This window comes from Oncorhynchus mykiss, chromosome 12 (assembly GCF_013265735.2).
Source record: "Oncorhynchus mykiss isolate Arlee chromosome 12, USDA_OmykA_1.1, whole genome shotgun sequence".
NCBI classification, from domain to species: Eukaryota; Metazoa; Chordata; class Actinopteri; order Salmoniformes; family Salmonidae; genus Oncorhynchus; species Oncorhynchus mykiss.
The window spans coordinates 60,572,705-60,598,075 of record NC_048576.1 but is presented as its reverse complement, the minus strand read 5'-3'; the positions used below and the strand labels follow the sequence as shown (position 1 = coordinate 60,598,075).

Below are 25,371 nucleotides of genomic sequence, written 5' to 3'. Positions count from 1 at the left end.
GCAAACTTGATGATTGAGTTGGAGGCATGCATGGCCACGCAGTCGTGGGTGAACAAGGAGTACAGGAGAGGGTTGAGCACACACCCTTGTGGGGCCCCAGTGTTGAGGGTCAGCAAAGTGGAGATGTTTCCTACCTTCACCACCTGGGGGCGGCCCAGGACCCAGTTGCACAGGGCAGGGTTGAGACCCAGGGCCACCAGCTTGATGATGAGCTTGGAGGGTACTATGGTGTTGAATGCTGTGCTGTAATAAATGAACAGCATTCTTACATAGGTATTATTTTTGTCCAGATGGGATAGGGCAGTGTGCAGGCGATTGCGTCATCTGTGGACCTGTTGGGGCGGTATGCAAACTGAAGTGGGTCTAGGGTGGCCGGTAAGGTGGCGGTGATGTGATCCTTGACTAGCCTCTCAAAGCACCTCATGAGGACAGAAGTAAATGCTTACAGGGCAGTAGTCATTTAGTTCAGTTATCTTTGCCTTCTTGGGTACAGGAACAATGGTAGCCATCTTGAAGCAACAGACTGAGATAGGGAGCGATTGAATATGTCCGTAAACACACCAGCCAGCTGGTCTGCACATGCTCTGATGACACGGCTAGGGATGCCGTCCAGGCCAGAAACCTTGCGAGGGTTAACAAGTTTAAATGCTTTACTCACATCAGCCATGGAGAAGGGGGGGGAATGCAGTCTTTGTTAGCGAGCCGCGACAATAGCACTGTATTATCCTCAAAGCGGGCAAAGAATGTGTTTAGTTTGTCTGGAAGCGTGACGCCGGTGTCCATGACACATCTAGATTTCTGCTGTATAGATAATGTATTTTGGATGTTTTCAATGTATTTTCTACAATTTCAGAAAATATCATTAAAATCGTGATAAAAAGAAAGTGGTACACTAAACATTACAAAAGATTTATAAAAACTGATCAACTCTGACAGCCCTAATAATTATATACTTACATAGTTCTGAGGTGCTCTTGATGTTGCTTGGAGTTAACTCGTTTGGGACTATTCCATTGGTTCCAATTCTGACTGCCTGACTTGTCAAACACTTGTAGAGATAAACTGACTGGCGTGTTCACCCACTAAGAGATTACAGGAGACCTGACAATGAAAGGAACAAGCGCGTTGATACATGCAACACAGTTCACACATCCCAGGCACCCAACATGCATTGACTCACCGCATAGCTTCAACTTCCAATGTGTAAACCCATCAAGTCACAGAAGACTTCATTTTCATGGTTGCTTTTAACGTGAGCTCAGATGTCACAAGTCACATGCTTTCAATGTTTCATTTGATGTCCATTTATTGACGGATAATGTACTAGAAAAATGACTCACTAACACTAATATAAACCAATGAAGGCTAACCACAGAGTAGTAGTGTCAAATTGCATCTCAAAACCAATCTAAGTTTTGCAGTTCCCTACTTTAATGGGTAGGGTAAGGATTGTGTGGCGGATAAAACTGATCCTAGATCTGCCTGTGTGTATGACAGAAAGGGATACACAGAGATACACGCAATTACTTTAAGCTTCAAAGTAGCTCTTTTAACTAACATTACCTACAGCATTTAAGCCCGTATAAAGAATCCATTACAAACAGTTCACTCAGTCAGTGACATGTCTGCTGCAAGCCTGTAAATCCATAGCTTGTAGGACAGTGACACCCTGCTTTCATTTATTTCTCTCTCTGCCTAAGCACTGATCAGAGTACACACACCTTCAGGGTTGGTTTCCCGGACACAGATTAAGCCTGGTCCCGGATTTAAAACGCAAACTCGATAGAGAATCTCCTGTGCTCAGGAAACCACCCTTCAGAGTACAGACTTCAAATAAAAGACAGGGACAGAATATCAAGTGTCAAATCTCTATATTTAAACCATCCATCCATTCAACAGACCAACCACCTGACTATGACAGGTTTATACCACACAGAGAAAGGAGAGAGTCAGTGTAGTGTACTTACAGTATATACAGTGTGTGTGTGCGCGCGCATGTGTAAGTGTGTATACATGTATTCTGCAATCTCTCCCACAACATTGTACTTTTTAAAAAATTCATATACTGCGTGTGTATATTTCGCAGATATCTACTCAACATTTCTGTACAGCAAGACACACAGGAGACGGGGGGGTGGGTGTTACGAGTTTACATGGGGACAGCAAATAGGGAGGGGAATAAAACAAAATGTCACTCTACGGCCTCATTGGGCCCAGTCACGTGCAAGGAGTGCGGGGCTGGTCCTTGGGTGGCAGGACCAATGGAAGGAGGGGGAGTGCGACCCCTGGTCCAATCAATAGGAGGAATCCATCTCTCTGTCCTCCCTCTCTTCCTCGTCCATCTTTCGACCGTGCTTCCTGAAGTACTTGTACCTCTGAACATAAAGCTTGACCAGGTTGCTCACCTTGACCGGGTTGATCTCTCCCGTTCGACTGTGGCAGATCTGAGAAGCAGACACAGGTCGGTATTAGTCATAAACACACTATATATCAAAGCGTAATTATATATTACAGCGTAATTACTGTGTAGTTACAGTTTAACTAGGCTGTAATTACAACTTCCAATTGTAACTGCTGGAACATAGTAACATATTCTGCATTATACACCGGTTAGTTTGCGTCCTGGATGCTGATTGGCTGAAACAGCATTTCAGCCGTGTGTATATTATACGATATACCAATGGTATAATGCAAAAATACTCCTTTTTATGTTGGAAACCAGTTTATAATTGCAATATGGCACCTCTGAGGTTTGTGGTATATGGCCAATATACAGCTCCGTGTTGTGCATAAGAACAGCCCTTGGCCATGATACACTGAACAAAAACATTAAACACAACAATTTCAAAGATTTTACTGAGTCACAGTTCATAAGGAAATCAATTAAATAAATAAATTATGCCCTAATCTATGGATTTCACATGACTGGGAATACATATACGCATCTGTGTGTCACAGATAGCTTCTTTTCTTTTTAAATACACGTGGATCAGAAAACCCGTCAGTATTTGGTGTGACCACCATCTGCCTCATGCAGCGCCACACATCTCCTTTGCATAGAGTTGATCAGGCTGTTGATTGTGGCCTGTGGAATGTTGTCACACTCTTCAATGGCAGTGCGAAGTTGCTGGATATTGGCGGGAACCGAAACACGCTGTCGTAAACGTTGATCCAGAGCAACCCAAACATGCTCAATGGGTGACATGGATGTGCAGGCCATGGAAGAACTGGGACATTTTCAGCTTCCAGGAATTGTGTACAGATCCTTGTGACATGAGGCCGTGCGTTATAATGCTGAAACATGAGATGATGGATGAATGGCACGACAATGAGCCTCAGGATCTCGTCACCGTATCTCTGTCCATTCAAATTGCCTTCGAGAAAATGCAATCGTGTTACTTATGCCTCCCCATATTATAACCCCATTGCCACCCCGGGCACTCTGTTCACAACGTTGATATCAGCAAACAGCTCTCCCACACAACGCCGTCTGCCCAGTACAATTGAAACCGGTATTCATCCGTGAAGAGCACACTTCTCTAGTGTGCCAGTGGCCATCGAAGGAGAGTATTTGCCCACTGAAGTCAGTTACGACACCAAACTGCAGTCGGGTCAAGATCCCGGTGAGGACGGCGAGCACACAGACGAGACGGTTTCTGATAGTTAGTGAAGAAATTCTTCCGTTGTGAATACTCAGTTTCATCAGCTGTCCGGGTGGCTGGTCTCGGACAAAATAAATGAAAGCAGGGTGTCACTGTCCTACATGAAGCCGCCCGGGCTGGCGTGGTTACACATGGTCTACGGTTGTGAGGCCAGTTAGACATACTGTCAAATTCTCTAAAACGGCATTGGAGGTTGCTTATGAACATTACATTCTCAGGAAACAGCTCTGGTGGACATTCCTGCAGTCAGCATGCCAATTGCAAGCGCCATCAAAACTTGACATCTGTGGCATTGTGTGGTGTGACAAAACTGCACATTTTAGAGTGACCTTTAATTGTCCCCAGCACAAGGTGCAACTGTGTAATGATCATGCTGTTGAATACGCTTTTTGATATGCCACACCTGTCAAGTGGATGGATTATCTTGGCAAAGGAGAAATGCTCACTAACAGGGATGTAAACCAATTTGTGCACAAAATTTGAGAGAAATAAGCTCTTTGTGCATATGTTATTTTTTTTAAATATTTTATTTCAGCTAATGAAAAAAACACTTAACATGTTGTGTTTATATTTTTGTTCAGTGTATTGGCCAATATACCACACCGCCTCAGGCCTTATTGCTTAAATATACTACACTCCCTCTGGCCTTTATGAAGTCTACTGCCAACAACTGTTTGTGGAAATTCTTTAAACCTTCACAAACAAGCCAAAGTAATTGTATCGACACCACACCACTCAGTCTAGTAATTATGCCAATCTTTTAAATTGTGTGAGCCAATATTTTAAAATGTGCAAGTCACAAACAGGTTGAACAGCAATTGTTATTCCTATGGAACAAAATGCACCTACACTCCGTTACTGAGAGACGCTACAGCCTAAATCCAAAAGCCTGACCATTGCAGAGCAGACGTTTTTGTTCCAGCCCAGCACTAACACACCTGATTCAACTGTTTATCAAGTCATAGAATAAGGTGTTTGACACCCTCGAATAACAACGTTAAGAACTCTGAACAAAGCGTTCGTAACAACGGCGCACTTAAACCATGTAATAACAATGTAATGCAGCTAAAGCAGGTTTATGGTTAGAGAGCTGGGTTACCTTGTGTACTGCCTTCCTCAGGATGTCCTTGTAGTCGTCCTTGTTAATGTCTTTACGCTGGTAGTACGGCTTAATGGCTAGCTTCACCTCCTCCACCGCACGCTCCTGAGTGTGGAGCTTCTTCAGGTACTGAGAGCGAGAGAGAGAAAAATAAAATTAGAGGTGCAGTACTAGGGTTGAAAGGTATACCGAAATGTCAGTACTTTTTAGATACCAGAACATGCAAAACTGTTTTGCAGTAGAATGCCACTTTCGGTACTTCTGTCAAATGTCCCTCACGGATCAAGCCATTCTTATCAGCGCAGCCGACCCCTTACTATAGCGCGCACAGTGCCTGCTCCACTTGCTTATTTCTAGCCTGCACTGGGAGTCTGGGCAACATCATGTTAGCTCCTCACTCATGCTGCACAGAAGTTAACAGACTTGAATAATGCGACACGGCATGTAGATGTTGAAACTGTTAACTACTGTGAGCAAAACAATGTCGATACCCTTTACAATGGAAGAATATACCCAGTGTCCAAGCGTTGCAGGCTAACTTTCCTGGCTAGGTGACAGCTAAAGCTAACATCAATTCACTATCCAAGACTTACTTTGGGATATGCAAACTACAAAAGGCATATGTTCATTTCAAAGCTGATTATCAATAAAAACGTTATTGTTTTTTATTTAACCTTCATTAAACTAGGCAAATCAGTAAGGAACAAATTCTTATTTACAATGACGGCCTACCGAGGAATAGTGGGTTAACTGCCTTGTACAGGGGCAGAACGACAGATTTTTACCTTGTCAGCTTGGGGGTTTTGGGATTCGATCCAGCTCTAACCACAAGGCTACCCATTGACCCAAGTTCTTTGGTGTCCTGACTGCCTCATTATTAATGACATCGTTACTCGTTAGAGACAACGCACATTTTTATGAAAAAGCTACTTCTACGCAAATGTTGTTGAATACAATTTGTCATCTGTAGCCCCATGGAATCACCCAAGAACAAGCCCAATAACTCAATGCATGCACACACTCCTATTGAATATGCATTCACCTGTATTGTCCATGTGCTACAGATTTATTTACCCAACAGATTTTCCATTCAAATAAATTATTACCATTATGTAGTTAGATTGGTAAAAACAAAGTCAAACTGATTGCATGATTGTATAATTGATTAATTAATGCATACATGGCTGTCTCTGAAAAATTGTTAGTAAAAAAATGCAAATGTAATGATATTGAACTCAAAAGATGCCCAACGATTGAACAGAGCAGTAGCTGAGTATATCTGTCTGGATAAAGTGCCATTCGGTGACTTTGGCTAATATGCCTTTTTTTTGTGCCATGGAACCGTTTTGGTATTGAGCATCGTGATACTAAACCTGGTATCGGTAATGAAGTCAACATTCTGGTATCGTGACAACACTATGAGGTACTGTACTGACAGTCAGATGACCTTCCTTTCCACACACACACATCCGTAATTGGAAGATATGGGAGTGGTAGAAAGACATGGTTTTTAATGGTGCTACCTTGTCAGGGTCCTTGCTCTCGTTGTCCCAGCCTATGTCACTGGAGCCCCCGGACCCTCCCGAGAACCCAGAGGGCATGGGAGGGGGCGGGGTCTGGGCGCAGCCGCCACCCATAGACATGCCAGGGTGCAGGTGGCTGGGCGTGGTTTTGGTGCAGCCCACCATTGGGAGAGAGTTGTGCAGGATGAACTGGGCAGGGGTGGGGCCAGGGGGAGGAACCTGGGAGGAGGAAGAAGAGGAAGGGGCATGCTGCGATGAATGGTTCTGATTGGTTTGGGAGAGAATCTGCAAGAGAGAGAGAGACGGAAGGTATGATGAGAAACAGAAGTGCTTGGTCAGATATTGAACACCTTCAAAACAATCCAAGACAAATATGTAACACATACAGTTGAAGTCGGACGTTTACATACACTTATGTTGGAGTCATTAAAACTTGTTTTTCAACCACTCCACAAATTTCTTGTTAACAAACTATAGTTTTGGCAAGTCGGTTAGGACATCTACTTCGTGCATGACACAAGTAATTTTTCAAACAATTGTTTACAGACAGATTATTTCACTTATAATTCACTGTATCACAATTCCAGTGGGTCAGAGGTTTACATACACTAAATTGACCGCGCCTTTAAACAGCTTGGAAAATACCAGAAAATGTCATGGCTTTAGAAGCTTCTGATAGGCTAATTGACATCATTTGAGTCAATTGGAGGTGTACCTGTGGATGTATATCAAGGCTTTCAAACTCGGTGCCTCTTTTCTTGACTTCATGGGAAAATCAAAAGAAATCAGCCAAGACCTCAGAAAAATAATTGTAGACCTCCGCAAGTCTGGTTCATCCTTGGGATCAATTTCCAAACGCCTGAAGGTACCATGTTCATCTGTACAAACAATAGTACGCAAGTATAAACACCATGGGACCACACAGCCGTCATACCGCTCAGGAAGGAGACGCGTTCTGTCTCCTAGAGATTAACGTACTTTGGTGCGAAAAGTGCAAATCAATCCCAGAACAGCAGCAAAAGTCCTTGTGAAGATGCTGGAGGAAACAGGTACAAAATAATCTATAGACAGTAAAACGAGTCCTATATCAACATAACCTGAAAGGCCGCTCAGCAAGGAAGAAGCCACCGCTCCAAAACCGCCATAAAAAAGCCAGACTACGGTTTGCAACTGCACATGGAGACAAAGTTTGTACTTTTTGGAGAAATGTCCTCTAGTCTGATGAAACAAAAATAGAGCGGGCCTAAGAACACCATCCCAAATGTGAAGCACATGGTGGCAGCATCATGCTGTGGGGGTGCTTTGCTGCAGTAGAGACTGGTGCACTTCACAAAATAGATGGCGTCATGAGGTAGGAAAATGATGTCGCTTCAATATATCCACATCTTAAGACATCAGTCAGGAAGTTAAAGCTTGGTCGCAAATGGGTCTTCCAAATGGACAATGACCCCAACAAAGTCAAGGTATTGGAGTAGCCATCACAAAGCCCTGACCTCTATCCTATAGAAAATGTGTGGGCAGAACTGAAAAAGCTTGTGCGAGCAAGGAGGCCTTACAAACCTGACTCAGTTACACCAGCTCTGTCAGGAGGAATGGGCCAAAATTCACCCAACTTATTGTGGGAAGCTTATGGAAGGCTACCCGAAACGTTCGACCAAAGTTAAAAAATGTAAAGGCAATGCTACCAAATACTAATTGAGTATTGAAATAAATTGAAATAAATCACTCTACTATTATTCTGACATTTTACACTCTTAAAATAAAGTGGTGAGCCTAACTGACTTAAGACAGGGGAATTTACTAGAATTAAATGTCAGGAATTGTGAAAAACTGAATTTAAATGTATTTGGTTGAGGTGAATGTAAACTTCCAACTTCAACTGGAAACCGTGTCCCTTGACTTTTTCCACATTTTGTTGCGTTTGTAGAGCCTTAATGTAAAATGGATTCAATTGAGATTTTGTGTCACTGGCTTACACACAATACCCCAATAATATCAAAGTGGAATTGTGTTTTTAGAAATTAAAGGCTGAAGTGTCTTTAGTCAATAAGTATTCAACCTCTGTTATGGTAAGCGTAAACAAGTTCAGGACAAACATTTTTCCTTAAGTCACAATCAGTTGCATGGACTCACTGTGTGCCATTTTTGAATGACTCATCTCTGTAACCCACACATACAGATAATTGTAAGGTCCCTCAGCCGAGCAGTGAATTTCAAACACAACTTCAACCACAAATACCAGGAAGGTTTTCCAATGCCTCGCGAAGGACACGTAATTGGTAGGAAAAAAAGCAGACATTGAATATCGCTTTGAGCATGTTGAAGTTGTTAATTACACTTTGAACGGTGCATCAATACACCCAATCACTACAAAGATACAGGAATCCTTCCTAACTCAGTTGCCGTAGAGGAAGAAGGCCAAAGGTGATTTTTTATTCAATTTTATTTTCCCCCCAGTCTGCAGGCACCCGGCCCGCCACAAGGAGTCGCTAGAGCGTGATGAGCCAAGTAAATCCCAATCATGGCCGGTTGTGATACAGCCCGGGATCGAACCTGAGTATGTAGTGACGCCTCTAGCACTGCGAGGCAGTGCCTTAGACCGGTGCGCCACTTGGGTGGCCCAGCCAATGGTGACTTTAAAACAGTTACAGGCTGTGATAATCCATTCCTTACTTAGATGTACATGTATTTAGGGAATATGTTGTGAAAGTGTTAGATATTACTGCACTGTCGGAGCTAGAAGTACAAGCATTTCGCTACACCCGCAATAACATCTGCTAAACACGTGTATGTGACCAATGAATTTGATTTGATTTAAAGTAAAACTGCAAACAATGTGGCAAAGAAATGTACTTTGTCCTGAATACAAAGATTTATGTTGGTGCAAACACCACATCAGAGTACCACGCTTCATATTTTCAAGCATGGTGGTGGCTGCATCATGTTATGGGTATGCTGGTCATCGGCAAGGACCAGGGATTTTTCTAATATAAAATAAACTGTATAGAGCTAAGCACAGGCAAAATCCTAGAGGACAACCTGGTTCAGTCTGCATTCCAACACACTTGGAGACATTCACCTTTCAGCAGGACAATTATCTAAAACACCAGGCCAAATGTACCCTGGAATTGCTTACCAAGACAACATTGAATGTTCCCAAGTGGCCTAGTTACAGTTTTGACTTAAATCTGCTTGAAATTCAAATAAAATCTTAATTATCACATCCGCCGAATACAATGGTGTAGAACTTACAGCAAAATGCTTACTTACAAGCCCTTAACCAACAATGCCATTCAAGAAATAGAGTTGAGAAAATATTTACTAAATAAACAAAAGTGAAATATTTGAAAAAAGTAACACAAAGTAACAATAACAAGGCTATATACAAGGGGTACCAGTACCAAGGGATACAGGTTAGTAAAGGTAGTTTGCACATGTAGGTAGGGGTAAGGTACATAGATAATAAACAGCGAGTAGCAGTTGTGTAAAAACAAAGGGTCCGGGTGGCCATTTTATTAATTGTTCAGCAGTCTTATGGCTTGGGGGTAGAAGCTGTTAAGGAGCCTTTTGGACCTAGACTTGGCGCTCCGGTACCACTTGCCGTGCGGTAGCAGAGAGAACAGTCTATGACTTGGGTGACTGGAGTCTGTCCATTTTTTGGGCCATCCTTGGACACAGCCTAGTATATAGGTCCTGGATGGCAGGAAGCTTGACTCCAGAGAAGTACTGGGCTGTATGCACTACCCTCTGTAGCACCTTACGGTCGGATGCCAAGCAGTTGTCATACCAGGCGGTGATGCATCCAGTCAGGATGCTCTCGATGGTGCAGCTGTAGAACCTTGAGGATCTGGGGACCCATACCAAATCTTTTCAGTCTCCTGAGGGGAAAAAGGTGTTGTCGTGCCCTCTTCACAACCCTCTTGGTGTGTTTGGACCATGATAGTTTGTTGGTGATGTAGACACCAAGGGACTTGAAGCTCTCGACCCGTTACACTACAGCCCCATCGATGTGAATGGGTGTGTTCGGCCTTCCTTTTCCTGTAGTACCCGATTAGCTCCTTTGTCTTGCTCACGTTGAGGGAGAGGTTGTTGTCCTGGTACCACACTTCCAGGTCTCCAACCTCCTCCCTATAGGCGGTCTTATAAGGCCTGCCACGTGTCATCAGAAAGCTTAATGAGGGTGTTGGAGTCATGCTTGGCCACACAGTCGTAGTTGAACAGGGAGTACAAGAGGGGACTAAGCATACACCCGAGGTGCCCCCTGTTAAAGATCAGCGTGGCTGATGTGTTGTTGCCTAACCTTACCACCTGGGGGCGGCATGTTTAGGAATTCCAAACAACACTTTATTGGGCACAGGGACTATGGAGGTCTACTTGAAACACGAAGGTGTGAAATTACAGACTCGGTCAGGGAGAGGTTAAAATTGTCAGTGAAGACACTTGGTCCACGCATGCTCTGAGTACACGTCCTGGTAATTTGTCTGGCCCTGCGGCCTTGTGAATGTTGACCTGTTTAAAATGTCTTACTTGCATAGGCTATGGAGAGCTTGATCACACAGTCGTCCGGAACAGCTGGTGCTCTCATGCATGTGTAACAGTATAGCCTCCTTCCCTCTCCTCGCCCCTACCTGGGCGCGAACCAGGGAACCTCTGCACACATCAACAACAGCCACTCTCGAAGCATCGTTACCCATCGCGCCACAAAAGCCGCGGCTCTTGCAGAGCAAGGGGAACAACTACTTCAAGGTCTCAGAGCGAGTGACGTCACCGATTGAAACGCTATTAGCGCGCACCCCGATAACTAGCTAGCCATTTCACATCGGTTACACATGCTTCAGTGTTGCTTGCCTCGAAGCAAGTATAAAAAGGCATTTAGCCCGTCTGGAAGGCTCGTGTCACTGGGCAGCTCTCGGCTGAGTTTTCCTTTGTACAAACGTAATAGTTTGCAAGCACTGTCACATCCAACAAGCGTCAGAACCGGCGTAGTAGGATTCAATCCTAGTTCCTGTATTGATGCTTTGCCTGTTTAAATTATTAATCTGAACGCATAGTGGTTCTTATACGCGTGTGGATTTGTGTCCCGCTCCTTGAAAGCGGCAGCTCTAGCCTTTAGCTCAGTGCGGATGTTGCCTGTAATCCATGGCTTCTGGTTGGGATATGTACAGTGCCTTGCAAAAGTATTCGGCCCCCTTGAACTTTGATACCTTTTGCCACATTTCAGGCTTCAAACATAAAGATATAAAACTGTATTTTTTTGTGAAGAATCAACAACAAGTGGGACACAATCATGAAGTGGAACGACATTTATTGGATATTTCAAACTTTTTTAACAAATCAAAAACTGAAAAATTGGGCGTGCAAAATTATTCAGCCCCCTTAAGTTAATACTTTGTAGCGCCACCTTTTGCTGCGATTACAGCTGTAAGTCACTTGGGGTATGTCTCTATCAGTTTTGCACATGGAGAGACTGACATTTTTTCCCATTCCTCCTTGCAAAACAGCTCGAGCTCAGTGAGGTTGGATGGAGAGCATTTGTGAACAGCAGTTTTCAGTTCTTTCCACAGATTCTCGATTGGATTCAGGTCTGGACTTTGACTTCTAACACCATTCTAACACCTGGATATGTTTATTTTTGAACCATTCCATTGTAGATTTTGCTTTATGTTTTGGATCATTGTCTTGTTGGAAGACAAATCTCCGTCCCAGTCTCAGGTCTTTTGCAGACTCCATCAGGTTTTCTTCCAGAATGGTCCTGTATTTGGCTCCATCCAACTTCCCATCAATTTTAACCATCTTCCCTGTCCCTACTGAAGAAAAGCAGGCCCAAACCATGATGCTGCCACCACCATGTTTGACAGTGGGGATGGTGTGTTCAGCTGTGTTGCTTTTACGCCAAACATAACGTTTTGCATTGTTGCCAAAAAGTTCAATTTTGGTTTCATCTGACCAGAGCACCTTCCTCCACATGTTTGGTGTGTCTCCCAGGTAGCTTGTGGCAAACTTTAAACAACACTTTTTATGGATATCTTTAAGAAATGGCTTTCTTCTTGCCACTCTTCCATAAAGGCCAGATTTGTGCAGTATACGACTGATTGTTGTCCTATGGACAGAGTCTCCCACCTCAGCTGTAGATCTCTGCAGTTCATCCAGAGTGATCATGGGCCTCTTGGCTGCATCTCTGATCAGTCTTCTCCTTGTATGAGCTGAAAGTTTAGAGGGACGGCCAGGTCTTGGTAGATTTGCAGTGGTCTGATACTCCTTCCATTTCAATATTATCGCTTGCACAGTGCTCCTTGGGATGTTTAAAGCTTGGGAAATATTTTTGTATCCAAATCCGGCTTTAAACTTCTTCACAACAGTATCTCGGACCTGCCTGGTGTGTTCCTTGTTCTTCATGATGCTCTCTGCGCTTTTAACAGACCTCTGAGACTATCACAGTGCAGGTGCATTTATACGGAGACTTGATTACACACAGGTGGATTGTATTTATCATCATTAGTCATTTAGGTCAACATTGGATCATTCAGAGATCCTCACTGAACTTCTGGAGAGAGTTTGCTGCACTGAAAGTAAAGGGGCTGAATAATTTTGCACGCCCAATTTTTCAGTTTTTGATTTGTTAAGAGTTTGAAATATCCAATAAATGTCGTTCCACTTCATGATTGTGTTGTTGTTGTTGTTGATTCTTCACAAAAAAATACAGTTTTATATCTTTATGTTTGAAGCCTGAAATGTGGCAAAAGGTCGCAAAGTTCAAGGGGGCCGAATACTTTCGCAAGGCACTGTAAGTACGGTCACTGTGGGGATGACATCGTCAATGTACTTATTGATGAAGCCGGTAACTGATGTGATAAACTCCTCAATGCCATTGGATGAATCCTGGAACAGTCTGTAGCGTAGCATCCGCATCATTTGACCACTTCAGTATTGAGTCACATACTTCCTGCTTTAGTTTTTGCTTGTAAACAGGAATCTGGAGGATTTAATTATGGTCAGATTTGCAAAATAGAGGGCGAGGGAGAGCTTTGCATGCGTCTCTGTGTGTGGAGTAAAGGTGGTCTAGAGTTTTTTCCCCCCTTTGGTTGCACATATGTCATGCTTGTAGAAATAACGGAAAATGGATTTATGTTTGCCTGCATTAAAGTTTCCGGCCACTAGGCGCAACACTTCTGGATAAGCATATTGTTCTTTGCTTATGGCCTTATACAGCTCATTGAGTGCGGTCATAGTGCTAGCATGGGTTTGTTGTGGAAAATAGACAGCTACGAAAAATATTGATGAAAACTTGGTAGATAGTGTGGTCTACAGCTTATCATGGGGTACTCTACCTCAGGCGAGCAATACCTCAAGACTTTAATATTAAACATTGCGCACCAACTGTTATTGACAAATATACACATACCACCAGCCCTCGTCTTACCAGACATGGCTGTTCTGTCCTGCAGATGCCCGGAAAACCCAGCCAACTGTTTATTATCCGTGTCGTCCTTCAGCCATGACTCGGTGAAACATACGATATTACCGTTTTTAAATGTCCCGTTGGTAGGAAAGTCTTGAACAGAACTCATCCAGTTTATTCTCCAGTGATGTCACGTTGGCCAATAGAACGGATGGTAGAGGCAGGTTACCAAATAGGGATATCTTCTGTATACAACCCCTACCTTGTCACAAGACAACTGATTGGCTCAAACTCCACAAATTAACTTTTAACAAGGCACACATATTAATTGAAATGCATTCCAAGTGACAACCTCATGGAGCTGGTTGAGAGAATGCCAAGAGTATGCAAAGCTGTCATCAAGGCAAAGGGTGGCTACTTTGCAGAATCTCAAATATAAAATATATTTAGATTTGTTTCACACTTTTTTGGTTACTACATGATTCCATGTGTCATTTCATAGTTTTGATGTCTTCACTATTATTCTACAATGTAGAAAATAGTAAAAATAAAGAAAAATCCTGGAATGAGTAGGTGTGTCCAAACTTTTGACTGGTACTGTACACACACACACACACACAGAGGAATATAATTACTCAAAGACACACACACACACCTGGCTTGTAGCATGAATGAACTCTTGGGCTTTGGCTCTACTTGCGATATTGGCCTCTTCCATCTTAAACAGCAGAGCTGTCACTGAAATACAGAGAGCAAGGGGTTAGTAAAACCTTATAGATATTATATACGTCATAGTAGCAACAGGAATACCCCCCAAAAAATAACCAAAAATCTACTAGTTGACATTATTATAACGAATGCTCGTGACAAAGACTTACATGCTAAAACTCCTCCGGCTGTGCAGTCCACTCCTGTCTGCAGACTCCAGGGGAGGGTAGGGGCAGCAGGAGGGGGAGGAGGAGGCGGTGGCAGCTTGTTGGCTGAGGATGAAGAAACAGAAGAAGAGGAAGAGGAGGAGGGGTCTGTGGAGGAAGGAGGAAGGGAGAGAGAGGCGAGGGCAGAGCCAGATGAGGAGGAGCAAGGGGGTGAGGCCAGGGATTTGGAGGCTTCTTCCAGAGGGAGGGGCTTTATGCTGGAGGGGCCGTATTGTGAGATGCCTCCCCCCTGGGAGGATGGTACAGACGTGGGACTGGAGGGGGGCAGGTTGGGGGTGCTCTGGGTCTGAGCGGGGCAGTCCTCGGATAGGAAGGAGGGCTCAGGGGTCTTACAGCTGCTGTCCACAGTCTGCGAGTCGGGAGACGACTCCCGAGCATCACGCGAGGTGGTGAAGGAGGGTGGAGGGGTGTGGGGGGGTGAGGAGGACGGGGGGAGGACACTGGTGGAAGAGGAAGATGATGAAGAAGAGGAAGAGGAAGGGGTTGGACCGGCTGGACCAGAGTGTGGACTGGATGGTTTAGTCCCGACTCCTGATTGGATGTCGGAGGACGGTCCACCCCAGCTGCCGCCCTCAGAGCTACAGTTGGCCATGGCGCCATCCACGTCCGTCAAACCAGCGGCTAAGCTTTTCTCTCCCCGCGTCTTCTTCGCCAGCCGCCGCCTACGCTTGGTTGCCAGGGACGATGAGGGCGAAGACGCCGAGGAGGAAGTGGAGGTGGTGGAGCTGGGCTTGGCCTTCTTGGACTTCAGTGTTGCCACCGTGGGATTGGCCAGCGAGGAGGAAGGGGGAGCGGCCAAGGAACTGCGTTTGCCCACCTTCCCCAGGTCCTTGTTGCGTCCACTCAGCAATAGAGGCTCAGAGCAGGGCTTGAGGAACGGAGACCTGCTCTCATTGTCCCTCCTAAAGACCACCGCAATGGAACCTCCCACCACCGGCATACCAGAGCCCCCTACTGACCCGCCTGCCCCGAGGAGATCCATGCCCAGCTTCCCAGAGCCCACTGGGCCCCCCGTGGTGCTGCTCACGCCCTCACGCACAAGCACTGACACTTTGGATTGCAGCTTGGCTTTCCTCCCACCACCGCTTAATTTCTTGGACCTGCCAGACCGACCAGACTCTCTCTTTCCCCCTTTTTCCCCACGATCTTTCTCCTTCCCCATCTTCCGCCCTCGTTTGGCCGAGGGGAGGGTGGCTAGAGCGGCCTGGGTTGGGGAGAGTGAGGCAGTGGAGAGACCCTTGCCTTTGGGTCGAACCGAGGAGGAAGAGGACGACTCGGACTGACCAGCTTTCTTGCCCGTTCGGGATTTCTTCTTGAAGTGGTGGCGTCCAGGTTTGGTGGCAGTCTTGGGTTTGGCGCTGGGGGCAGCGGGTTCCAGAAGCTGGGGAGGGGGTGGGGAGTCTTCTATAGAGGGGTAGTCTGAGTCCAGGGCCTCCCCGTCCAGAGAGTGCATGTTTATCTCCAGTTTGTCTGAAAAGTGGTCCGAGTCATAGCTATGGTAATGTGACGGCGGCGAGAGGGAGCGGCTCCCACGCCGGCCCATGCCTTCTTCTAACTCTTCGTCCGAGCGCCGACGCCTCTTCTTCTTCCTCTTGTGGGGCTTGTCCGAGCCCTGGGGGGGGCTGTGGGGGGAGGATGGAGCCAGCGGGGGGGAACCGGGGAGAGTGGTGGTGGTGGTCGTGGTGACCGTGATGGTGCGCTTGATGGCGAACAGGTCAGAGCCATTGAGATCCTGGATGGACGGTGGCACCACGGGACGACCGTCTCTACGTCTTTCCCTGTTCCCTTCTCTGACCCTGTCCCCTTCTCTGACCCTGTCCCTTTCTCTGTCCCTTTCTCCGTCTCTGTCCCTTTCTCTGTCCCTGTCCCTTTCTCTGTCCCTTTCTCTGTCCCTTTCTCTGTCCCTTTCTCTGTCTCTGTCCCTTTCTCGGTGCCTGTCCCGGTGCCTGTCCCGGTGCCTTCGTTCTATGCTTCCTTTAGACCTCTTGGAGCTGCCTCTTTCTCGGCTGGTCGATTCGCGGATGCCGTCTCGCTCTCTTTCCCTCTTTATCCGGCTCGAGTCTCTATCCCTCTCCCTTCTCCGGGTGTCATCTTTCTTTCTGTCCTTGTCTCGATCTCCATCTTGTTCCACATCTCGGTCTCTGTACCGGTCTCTGTTATTCTCTCTGTCTATGTCCCTATCTCTCTCTCTATGTTGGTCCTCTGAAGTTTTTGACCAGGAGCGACCCCCGCGTATTTGCCGCACTGAGGAGTTTTGTGAGCGGGGGCGTGCTGAAGATTCCGGGGTGCTCCATCGTCTCTTCTTCCTCTTTCTGCTATCGCTTCTGCTGCTCCTCCCTCTCTCCTCCACCTTTGTTTTCTTCTCTCTCTCACTCCGCCGCCCCCTCTCCCTGTGTCTTTCCTTCCTCTCACCACTCTTCTCTCCTCCGCAATCCTTCTCTTTCCTTTTCTTCCTCCTCCTCCTACTCTCCTCCTCCTCCTCCCCTACCTTTCCCTCCTTCCGCTTGCGCCGCTCCCTCTCCTTGGAACTCTTGGAGGACTTGCGGCTCTTGTCCTTCTCAGCAGTGGAGGGAGGAGGGGGAGGCAGAAGGAGGGTGTGAGGAGACGATGGGAGGTGCTGAGGTGAGAGGGAAGAAGGGAAGGAGGAACGGTATCTCGCCTTACGCCGGCTGACCAGCTTCCTCCTAAGATCTCCCACCCCGACCACCACCTCTTCCTCTTCTTCTTCTTCCTCCTCCTCCTCCTCCATGGGCTCCCCATCCTCCCTGCCAGGCATCACCGGCCCCGCCCAGTCCCCATCAGCCCGCACCGACACAAAGCTATCCCCATCCAACACCCTCAGGATCCTCTCCGGCTTAGCTCCCCCGTGGAGGAAAGGACTGCCGGAGGAGATGGGGAGGACGAGAGGAACGATTCCTTCCCGGCCTCTCTCCTCCCTATTCCCTCCGTCCCTCTCGGTGGCCCCCACGATCTCACCCTCCTCAATTTCAGAGTGGTCCGAGTGGTCCGCCTTCTCTCTCCTGTCCCGTACTTTCACCCGGGGCTCTTTGGTTCGGTCCAGCCTCCTCCGGAGGGGTAGAGGAAGGGAGCGCGGGGAGAGCGGGGGAACAGAGAGAGTGTCCGTGGAGTCTGGAGGAGCATTGTCCTTCTCCTCTCCTCCTGTCCCCCCAGTCTCTGCCTTCCTTTTCTTCCCTCTGGCATCACTCCCCTTGCTGCTCACGCTGTTCCCTCTCTCCCTCCCTCCCCCCATTGCTCGCTCCTCCTCCTCTCTCTCTGAGGGGGGAGAGCCGGTCGGATCAAAGGGATCGTACTTTTCCCCTTCTTCCTCCTCCTCGGCCGCTCCTCCCTCCCTCTCTCCTTCCGTGGGGTGAAAAGGGTCGTAGATCTCCGTCTCGTCCTCTTTTTGTCCGTCGGTGCCAACAGGGGGTGGGGAGAGACATAACAAGGGATCAGAGGAGGAGAAAGGGGGGTCAGCGAGAGAGGAGGGGGGAGCCAGGGAAGCGGAAGTGGAGGACACTACGTCACCCATCATCACGCTGTTGGCCCTTCCCTCTTGGATGTCATTGTGGTAGCTGGTTGCCACAGCTCCAGGAGAGGAGGATGAAGAGGAAGGTGGGGAGGCAGGAGAGGAGGAAGGAGAGGAGGGAGATGTGGAGGAGGGCAGGGGGCTCTTGGCAGTCTCTATGATCCCATGAGGAGGAGGGACGGCAGGCACCCCTTTAAGGTCTGGGATTCGAGTTAAATCCATGGCCAGGATGTGAGCTGGGCTTGGGGCAAGCTGCAGTCCAGTCAGTACTCCCTGGAGCCTGGGGTTGTGGCTGGAGGAGGGATGCTGAGGGCCGGGGATAAAAGAGCAACCCTGAAAGATGAGACAAGAAATGTTAGGCATTAATCAACCACCTGGGGTCCACAATCTGTGAAGTGTGTGTGTGTGTTTGGGGGAAGTAGAGTATTGTTGATGTGTATTTGAGTCGGTACCAATAATTTACCTGACTTCCTGTTGCCTATACCAGCGGTGACAGTGGACAAGATACTGAGCAGTGACGAGCCTTCCACTCTCACCTCAGCTGTCAACTCCACTTCAAGGTCAGAACTGGAATACAAATACATCACTCTGAGACCACGCACAGTGGAACTGGCACATCTAAATTCCCTGTTATGTCATTTATTATATTGGGTGTCTCCCTCTCCCATACATTTCAGCTTACTTTTCACTCTGACATCCTCTCTTTAGCCAGGCATATGATTTTGGCCCCAATTTAGCTGTCCCTGACAAGTTTGAGATTGGAGACAAAATACACGTCGTTGCCTACTCCGGGCGCGTAGCTGTCACCGATGCTTGTTTAAATGTGAGCGGGTCAGAGAAGAAATCTGAGGCCTACCGATCCCATCTTTGAGACGTCCCGATATTTTCAAAAAAATCTACAATGCTCTTGTAGTGTGAGATGTTTATCGACAAGTTTTGAGAACGGTGATCAGCAATAGCCAAAGATATCCTACCAGTGATGATGATGTATCGCGTCTGCCAGAATGTGTACTCTTAAACAAGAGCGATGACTAATACTTGCAATGCATTTGTACTTGCCTTTAACCAAAGCGTAAGATCATCACAGCTCTGAAGTTGACAAGCAATGTTATTCAATCCAAAAACGTATTGGCTTGATATTTCAACTCTGCATGGCATGCGTGAATGTCTGACTGAAAAAGTTTATGAGGCGGCTTTGACCCACAGCTCATTCTAGCTCATCTAATTACATAATTGTTTTTGCGAGACAGCGTGGTATTGCGAATCCTCACCACCAAGGGAAGAATTGTATAGCGTGTGACCCCGGTCTCTGCCACATCGTTTAGAGTGGCAACACTATGTTGACAAAAAAAATTACAGGAAAGATTTTAAAAGTAATGTAGTGTACGCCGGCATTACCTATCAAGGAGATGCTGTGGAGAGCAGTGAAGATAGACCAGGCAGGGAAGCGTTTCGGGGGTTGCAGTAATGACAGCTCCCTATACGAAGGGGACAGACAGACGAACACACACATTAATAGCTGCTACAGTCGGTGGAAGAGCTTTAAAAAACACACACACAATCACACTCACCAGCTCGCTAGGCTCGTCATCTGGGCTCTCCCTATCGCAATTGGTAACACCTCAACCTCGTCCTACTCCTTTCTTCATCCTTATCTGTCTCCTCTTCGCTGGAGTCTTTCTCTGTCTGAAGCAACATAAGGCAAATCAAATTGTGTTTTGAAGAATCTTGTAGTGTAGTGCAGTGTGACCCTCCCTCTGTGCCACATCGCTTATCACTTCAGGTATATTAGAAAATGTAGACCGTGAATAAATGTAAGCATTCCTCAATTCAAATCAGTTGCAGCATAACCATAAACAAAATGATTGAACCAAAACCTTCCCCTTCTACGGTACCCCCTCAATTATTTGGGGAAGCACAGTTACAGCACAATCCTTTGTTTCTGGGATTCAGGCTGTCTCAGTTTCTTCCTCTATGGCCATCTATGTGAGAACAATAGTGAAATTGTAGTCTAGCTAGTCTCGACATCAAGCTATCATTACTGATCGGGGTTAGCCGTTTAGCTAATTTCACAGTTTCCTGCGAAAAAACACGAAAGATAGACGATAATGACATTCAGTAATTGGGTCGTAACTATGTAATGCTAGCTGGCTAATAAGACCACAGATCTATAATGAACTGCAGCCAGCGAACGAGAGCGCTAACTAATGCTAGCTAACTATCTAATTAGCCATTGCATTAGTTATAACTGGCAGTGGCTAGCTAACGTTAGATGTTGCAAAATACCTGGATCAGGCCGCACTATAGTGAGTTGACTAGGCTAACAAACTACATCAACTTAACATCAACTTAACTAGCAAATACACTTGATCACTGAAAACTAGTTACAATCGTCACATGTTTTCAATGGAATAGATTCGTAGCTAGACAGCCAGACCTGCCAGAAATAGCATTAACGTTACTAGCTGGCCAGGAATGCTAATGTTAGCTCACCTCCTAGCTACACCAGTCAAATACATGCGCTAAATTCCTTAGATCCAGTTATATGTTTTGTCCGTGTAAATCCACAATCTTCAACTACCCTTTATTTTCTAAAACATTAAATTTACGTTTAAAATACAGTATTAAAGGTTGAGATATTGTTATTTTAAAAGCACAATAAGAGGCCCATCCCATCCATCGCCGACATTTTACTTCCCTTCACTTGAAACCGGTCAACAAGGGCCGACGGGAAATTAAGTTTTTCGTTGATCGGGCTAATGTTGGGTACGACAACCTTCCAAATGCTATTTGAAAGATCCTGAACAAAATAAATACTTTTCCCGGCTATACATCTAGATGTGTATTTATTACTGAAGATTATATTTTTTCACGTTTCGATGACTGAATATCAAGCCTTTATTATAACAAATAATTGCAGCGGTCTTAGGCACTGCATTTCAGTGCTTGAGGCTGGTTCGAATCCAGGCTGCATCACAACCGGCCGTGATTGAGAGTCCCATAGGATGGCGCACAATAGGATGGCGCACAATAGGATGCAATAGGATGACGCCCCGCGTCGTCAGTGTTTGGCTGGTGTAAGCTGTCATTGTAAATACGAATTTGTGCTTAACTGACTTGCCTCGTTAAATAAAATACACGATTTTATTGTTTACGTGTGAATTGTCTTTCAAACTTTTTATCCTCATATGTCGACCCATATCCTTTTAGTGTATATACTTCAGAAAATGTGAAAACTTTCCACTGGTGTAAACCCATGCTAAATCTGTCTCAAAGTGTTGTAGTTTTGTGGTTCCCCAGATCTTTGCTTGTTGGCCAAGGAACAGCAACAGCTTTCCTAACTATTGCAGTAGTTTTCCAGGTCATAGTAGTTTCAGTAGCCCCTCTTTAACAGTCCATGGTCCTGATCTCTCTTCATTCTCCAGCATCACCCTGGTTTCCATTTGGAAATGGGCTATGTCATGATGCCAGTGGAGGCTGGTGGGAGGGGCTATAGTAGGATGGGCTCATTGTAATGTCTGTAATGGAATTAGTGGAACGGAGTCAAACATGTGATTTCTATATGTTTGATGCGTTTGATACTGTTCCATGAAGTTCATTCCAGCCATTACAATGACCCCATACTCCTATAGCTCCTCCCACCAGCCTCCACTGGATGATACCTGTTTGGGTTGAAAACAGGGTACCGTTACACAGAAACAGGCACCTATAGACACACACAAAAACATGCACAGGCCTATGTTCTCCTCTCTGACCCGTCTCTCTGACCCATTCTCTCCACAGACCAACAGCAGAGCTTCGACCAGCTGGATGCCACATGGACTGCGGATCTCAAACGCTCACACAGGGATGGCACAGGGAGCAGGGCCAGGACAGGGAGACCAAGAAGGTGCATCCTTCTGCTACAGAGGAGGAGTACAGAGTAGAGAGGAGCTACACGGTGGGGAGACAGTTTGTGAGAGAGAGAAAGAAAGAAAGAAAGAAAGAAAGAAAGAAAGAAAGACAAAGGACTAGCTAGATAGACGTAAGAACAAGAGAGGAAAAGATGGAGAGGAACAATTTGTTAGCAAGAAGTGACAGAAAAAAAGATTAAGCAAGAAAGAGTAGAAAAATAAGTAACCTGACACAGAAAGGCAGAGAGAGAGAAAAAGAGAGATGAGATTGAAGGTGAGTGACAAACGCTACGAAGAAAAAAGTTGATGTGAAGGCAAAGACGGAAATGCAAGTAGAGCTTTAAGTAGTTTTAAAGTAGAGTTAACTTACCCTGTTGACTGGCTGTTAGGGCTTTTTATTTCGATATTCTCTCGCCCTCTCTCTCACACACACTAACACACAGACACACATTTCCATATATTTTTTTATAATTAACTCTGCATTGTCAGGAAATAACCAGAAAGTAAGTATTTCCCTGTTAGTCTACAGCTGATGTTTACAAAGCATGTGACAAATACAGTTTGATTTGATTTGACAAACACACACACACACCCACACACTTCCTTTCTCTCCATCTACTGTACATTAACTAATGCATCATGTTGTCTGACCAATGTCCGGGTCCATCAGAGACCAAATACCAGAGGCCTTCAATTAATCATCACTAAGAGCATTCCTAATTACAAACAGTCCCTGAGCAACAATCATCAACATTTTAAAAAGGTTTTAAAAACAATTATAATAAATGAAACAGTTGGACAATGGATGAAGATATTCCAAACAATTTTTTTTAAATGTTCCTCATTTCAAAGCATTGAAAATAATTGGAATTGAAATTTCAGTGTACTTCCTGAATTGACTGGAATTGAAAGGGAATAGACCCACACCCTGATTTGGGTTTTCAATTTATTGTAAGATTTCAACAACAAATTGTATAATTATAATATAATTGTATATATGAGTGCATTCTATCAGTTATCTAAAAATATACACTTCCGTTCAAAAGTTTGGGTCACTTAGAAATGTCCTTGTTTTTGAAAGAAAAGCACATTTTTTGTCCATTAAAATAACATCAGATTGATCAGAAATACAGTGTAGACATTGTTAATGTTGTAAATGACTATTGTAGCTGGAAACAGCTGATTTTTAATGGAATATCTACACAGGCGTACAGAGGCCCATTATCAGCAAGCATCCCTCCTGCGTTCCAATGGCACGTTGTGTTAGCTAATCCAAGTTTATAATTTTAAAAGGCTAATTGATCAGTAGAAAGCCCTTTTGCAATTATGTTTTCACGGCTAAAAACCGTTGTGCTGATTAAAGAAGCTGGCCTTCTTCAGAATAGTTGAGAATCTGGAGCATCAACATTTGTGGGTTCGATTACAGGCTCAAAATGTCCAGAAACAAATAACTTTCTTCTGAAACTCGTCAGTCAATTATTGTTCTGAGAAATGAAGGCTATTCCATGCGAGAGATTGCCAAGAAACTGAAGATCTCGTACAACGCTGTGTACAACTCCCTTCACAAAACAGTGCAAACTGGCTCAAACCAGAATAGAAACAAGAGTGGGAGGCCCCAGTGCACAACTGAGCAAGAGTACAAGTACATTATAGTGTCTAGTTTTAGAAACAGACGCCTCACAGGTCCTCAACTGGAATCTTCATTAAATAGTACCTGCAAAACATCAGTCTCAACGTCAACAGTGAAGAGGCGACTCCGGGATGCTGGCCTTCTAGGCAGTGTTACTCTTGTCAATGTCTTTTGCCCATATTAATCTTTATTTTTGATGGCCAGTCTGAAATATGGCTTTTTCTTTGCAACTCTACCAAGAAGGCCAGCATCCCGGAGTCGCCTCTTCACTGCTGATGTTGAGACGTTTGTTTTGCGGGTTCTATTTAATGAAGCTGCCAGTTGAGGACTTGTGAGGTGTCTGTTTCTCAAACTAGACACTCTAATGTATTTATACTCTTGCTCAGACCCCTAAAGAGTAAGAGGACAATGAGAAATGTAGGCTCTTTCAGTTATGAAATCAAATGTGCAATATAACACTAATGAGATTATTATTTATTTTTTATTGAATTGAATTAATTTTGAGCAACAGACATATACAACAAAAAGTACAATGTGGACAGAGAATATCACATGAAAGTATTCATTAAAACGCTTATTCCAAAGTGGTCCTCGATGGTAAAAACAATAACACATAATGAATAAAAGACCAGACAAAATTACAAACAACCATAAATACATTCATTTATATTGACACCCTAAAAAGTGCCACTTTTCACTGCACTTCTCCCTAACCTTAAAACAATCTATTAATCGCACATCATACCGATCCTTCAAATAAATACACCTGACCAGCAGTAGGGGGCACAAGGGTCAGTAGAGTGGTTTCCCTTACTGAAACAACCTTGTCCAAATGAAAACCTTGGCCTGTTTTTTAAAGCTATTTTTACTTTTTATTTGCTTGATCTCCAAGGGAAGTCTATTCCATAGACAAATGCCTGTATGGAAAAACATGCTCCTCTCAGTACTGTTTCCTGTTGGGATTTTACAAGACATAACACTAGCTCTGGTATTGTGACTGTTGGTTATAGACCATATCAATGTTGGAAACTTAGGGAATAGTGGTTTAAGAATAAGGTACTAGGTGAGAGTAGGAGGAAATGGTAGGGTGTAGGGAAATACTGATATGTCACCTTTCTGTCCAGGAACTTCATGTCCTCCTCCCATGCCAGACGCCTCTTCTCAAACACTAGTTTATAATCCCTCAACTCTGACACACAACAAACATGTAAATAGGGGAACATTCCTAATAGTGTGTCTGTGTACCTGTGTGTACTTTTGACAGGAGCAGCAGGAGCCATATGTTGATGGGAGAGCCCACCTGCACTCAGGTGTCCAGGTGCCTAAACAGGAACAGGATGTGACATTACACAGGGAGAAAGTGATGGCAGAAGCAGTGGTGCCCTGTATGTTCCGGGTTCCTCTGGTGTAGGCCGGGTTACTGTATAAGCACTTTGTGACAACTGCTGATGTAAAAAAATTAAATAAAAAATAGGAAATAAAGTACCAGTCAAAAGTTTGGATACACTTACTTTGGATACACCTACTTTTTCTTTATTTTTACTATTTTCTAAATTGTAGAATAATAGTGTAGACATCAAAACAATGAAATAACACATATGGAATCATGTAGTAACCAAAATAGTGTTAACACCCAAATATTATATACATACAGTATATGAGATTCTTCAAAGTAGCCACCGTTTGCCTTGATAACAGCTTTGC

General features: G+C 45.0%; 1 protein-coding gene across 3 annotated transcripts; it reads right to left on the bottom strand.

The window, feature by feature from the left end:
• Positions 1-1,854: 1,854 nt before the first annotated feature.
• scaf1 (SR-related CTD-associated factor 1) lies at positions 1,855-21,115 on the bottom strand. Of its 3 annotated transcripts, none has more exons than XM_021624377.2 (9): positions 20,638-21,115; positions 19,716-19,830; positions 19,543-19,622; positions 18,608-18,711; positions 14,562-18,477; positions 14,339-14,421; positions 6,285-6,503; positions 4,762-4,890; positions 1,855-2,444 (listed from the first exon to the last, which is right to left on the bottom strand). In XM_021624377.2, exons 5-9 carry the CDS (start codon positions 18,364-18,366, stop codon positions 2,295-2,297), a joined length of 4,386 nt encoding a protein of 1,461 aa, XP_021480052.2. In that variant the 5' UTR covers positions 18,367-18,477; positions 18,608-18,711; positions 19,543-19,622; positions 19,716-19,830; positions 20,638-21,115; the 3' UTR covers positions 1,855-2,294. The 3 variants fall into 3 exon arrangements, with proteins under 3 accessions (XP_021480052.2, XP_021480050.2, XP_036793841.1); XM_021624375.2 differs by having other exon boundaries at positions 6,285-6,569; positions 20,638-21,114; XM_036937946.1 differs by lacking the exon at positions 19,716-19,830 and having other exon boundaries at positions 6,285-6,569; positions 20,638-21,114.
• Positions 21,116-25,371: the final 4,256 nt, after the last annotated feature.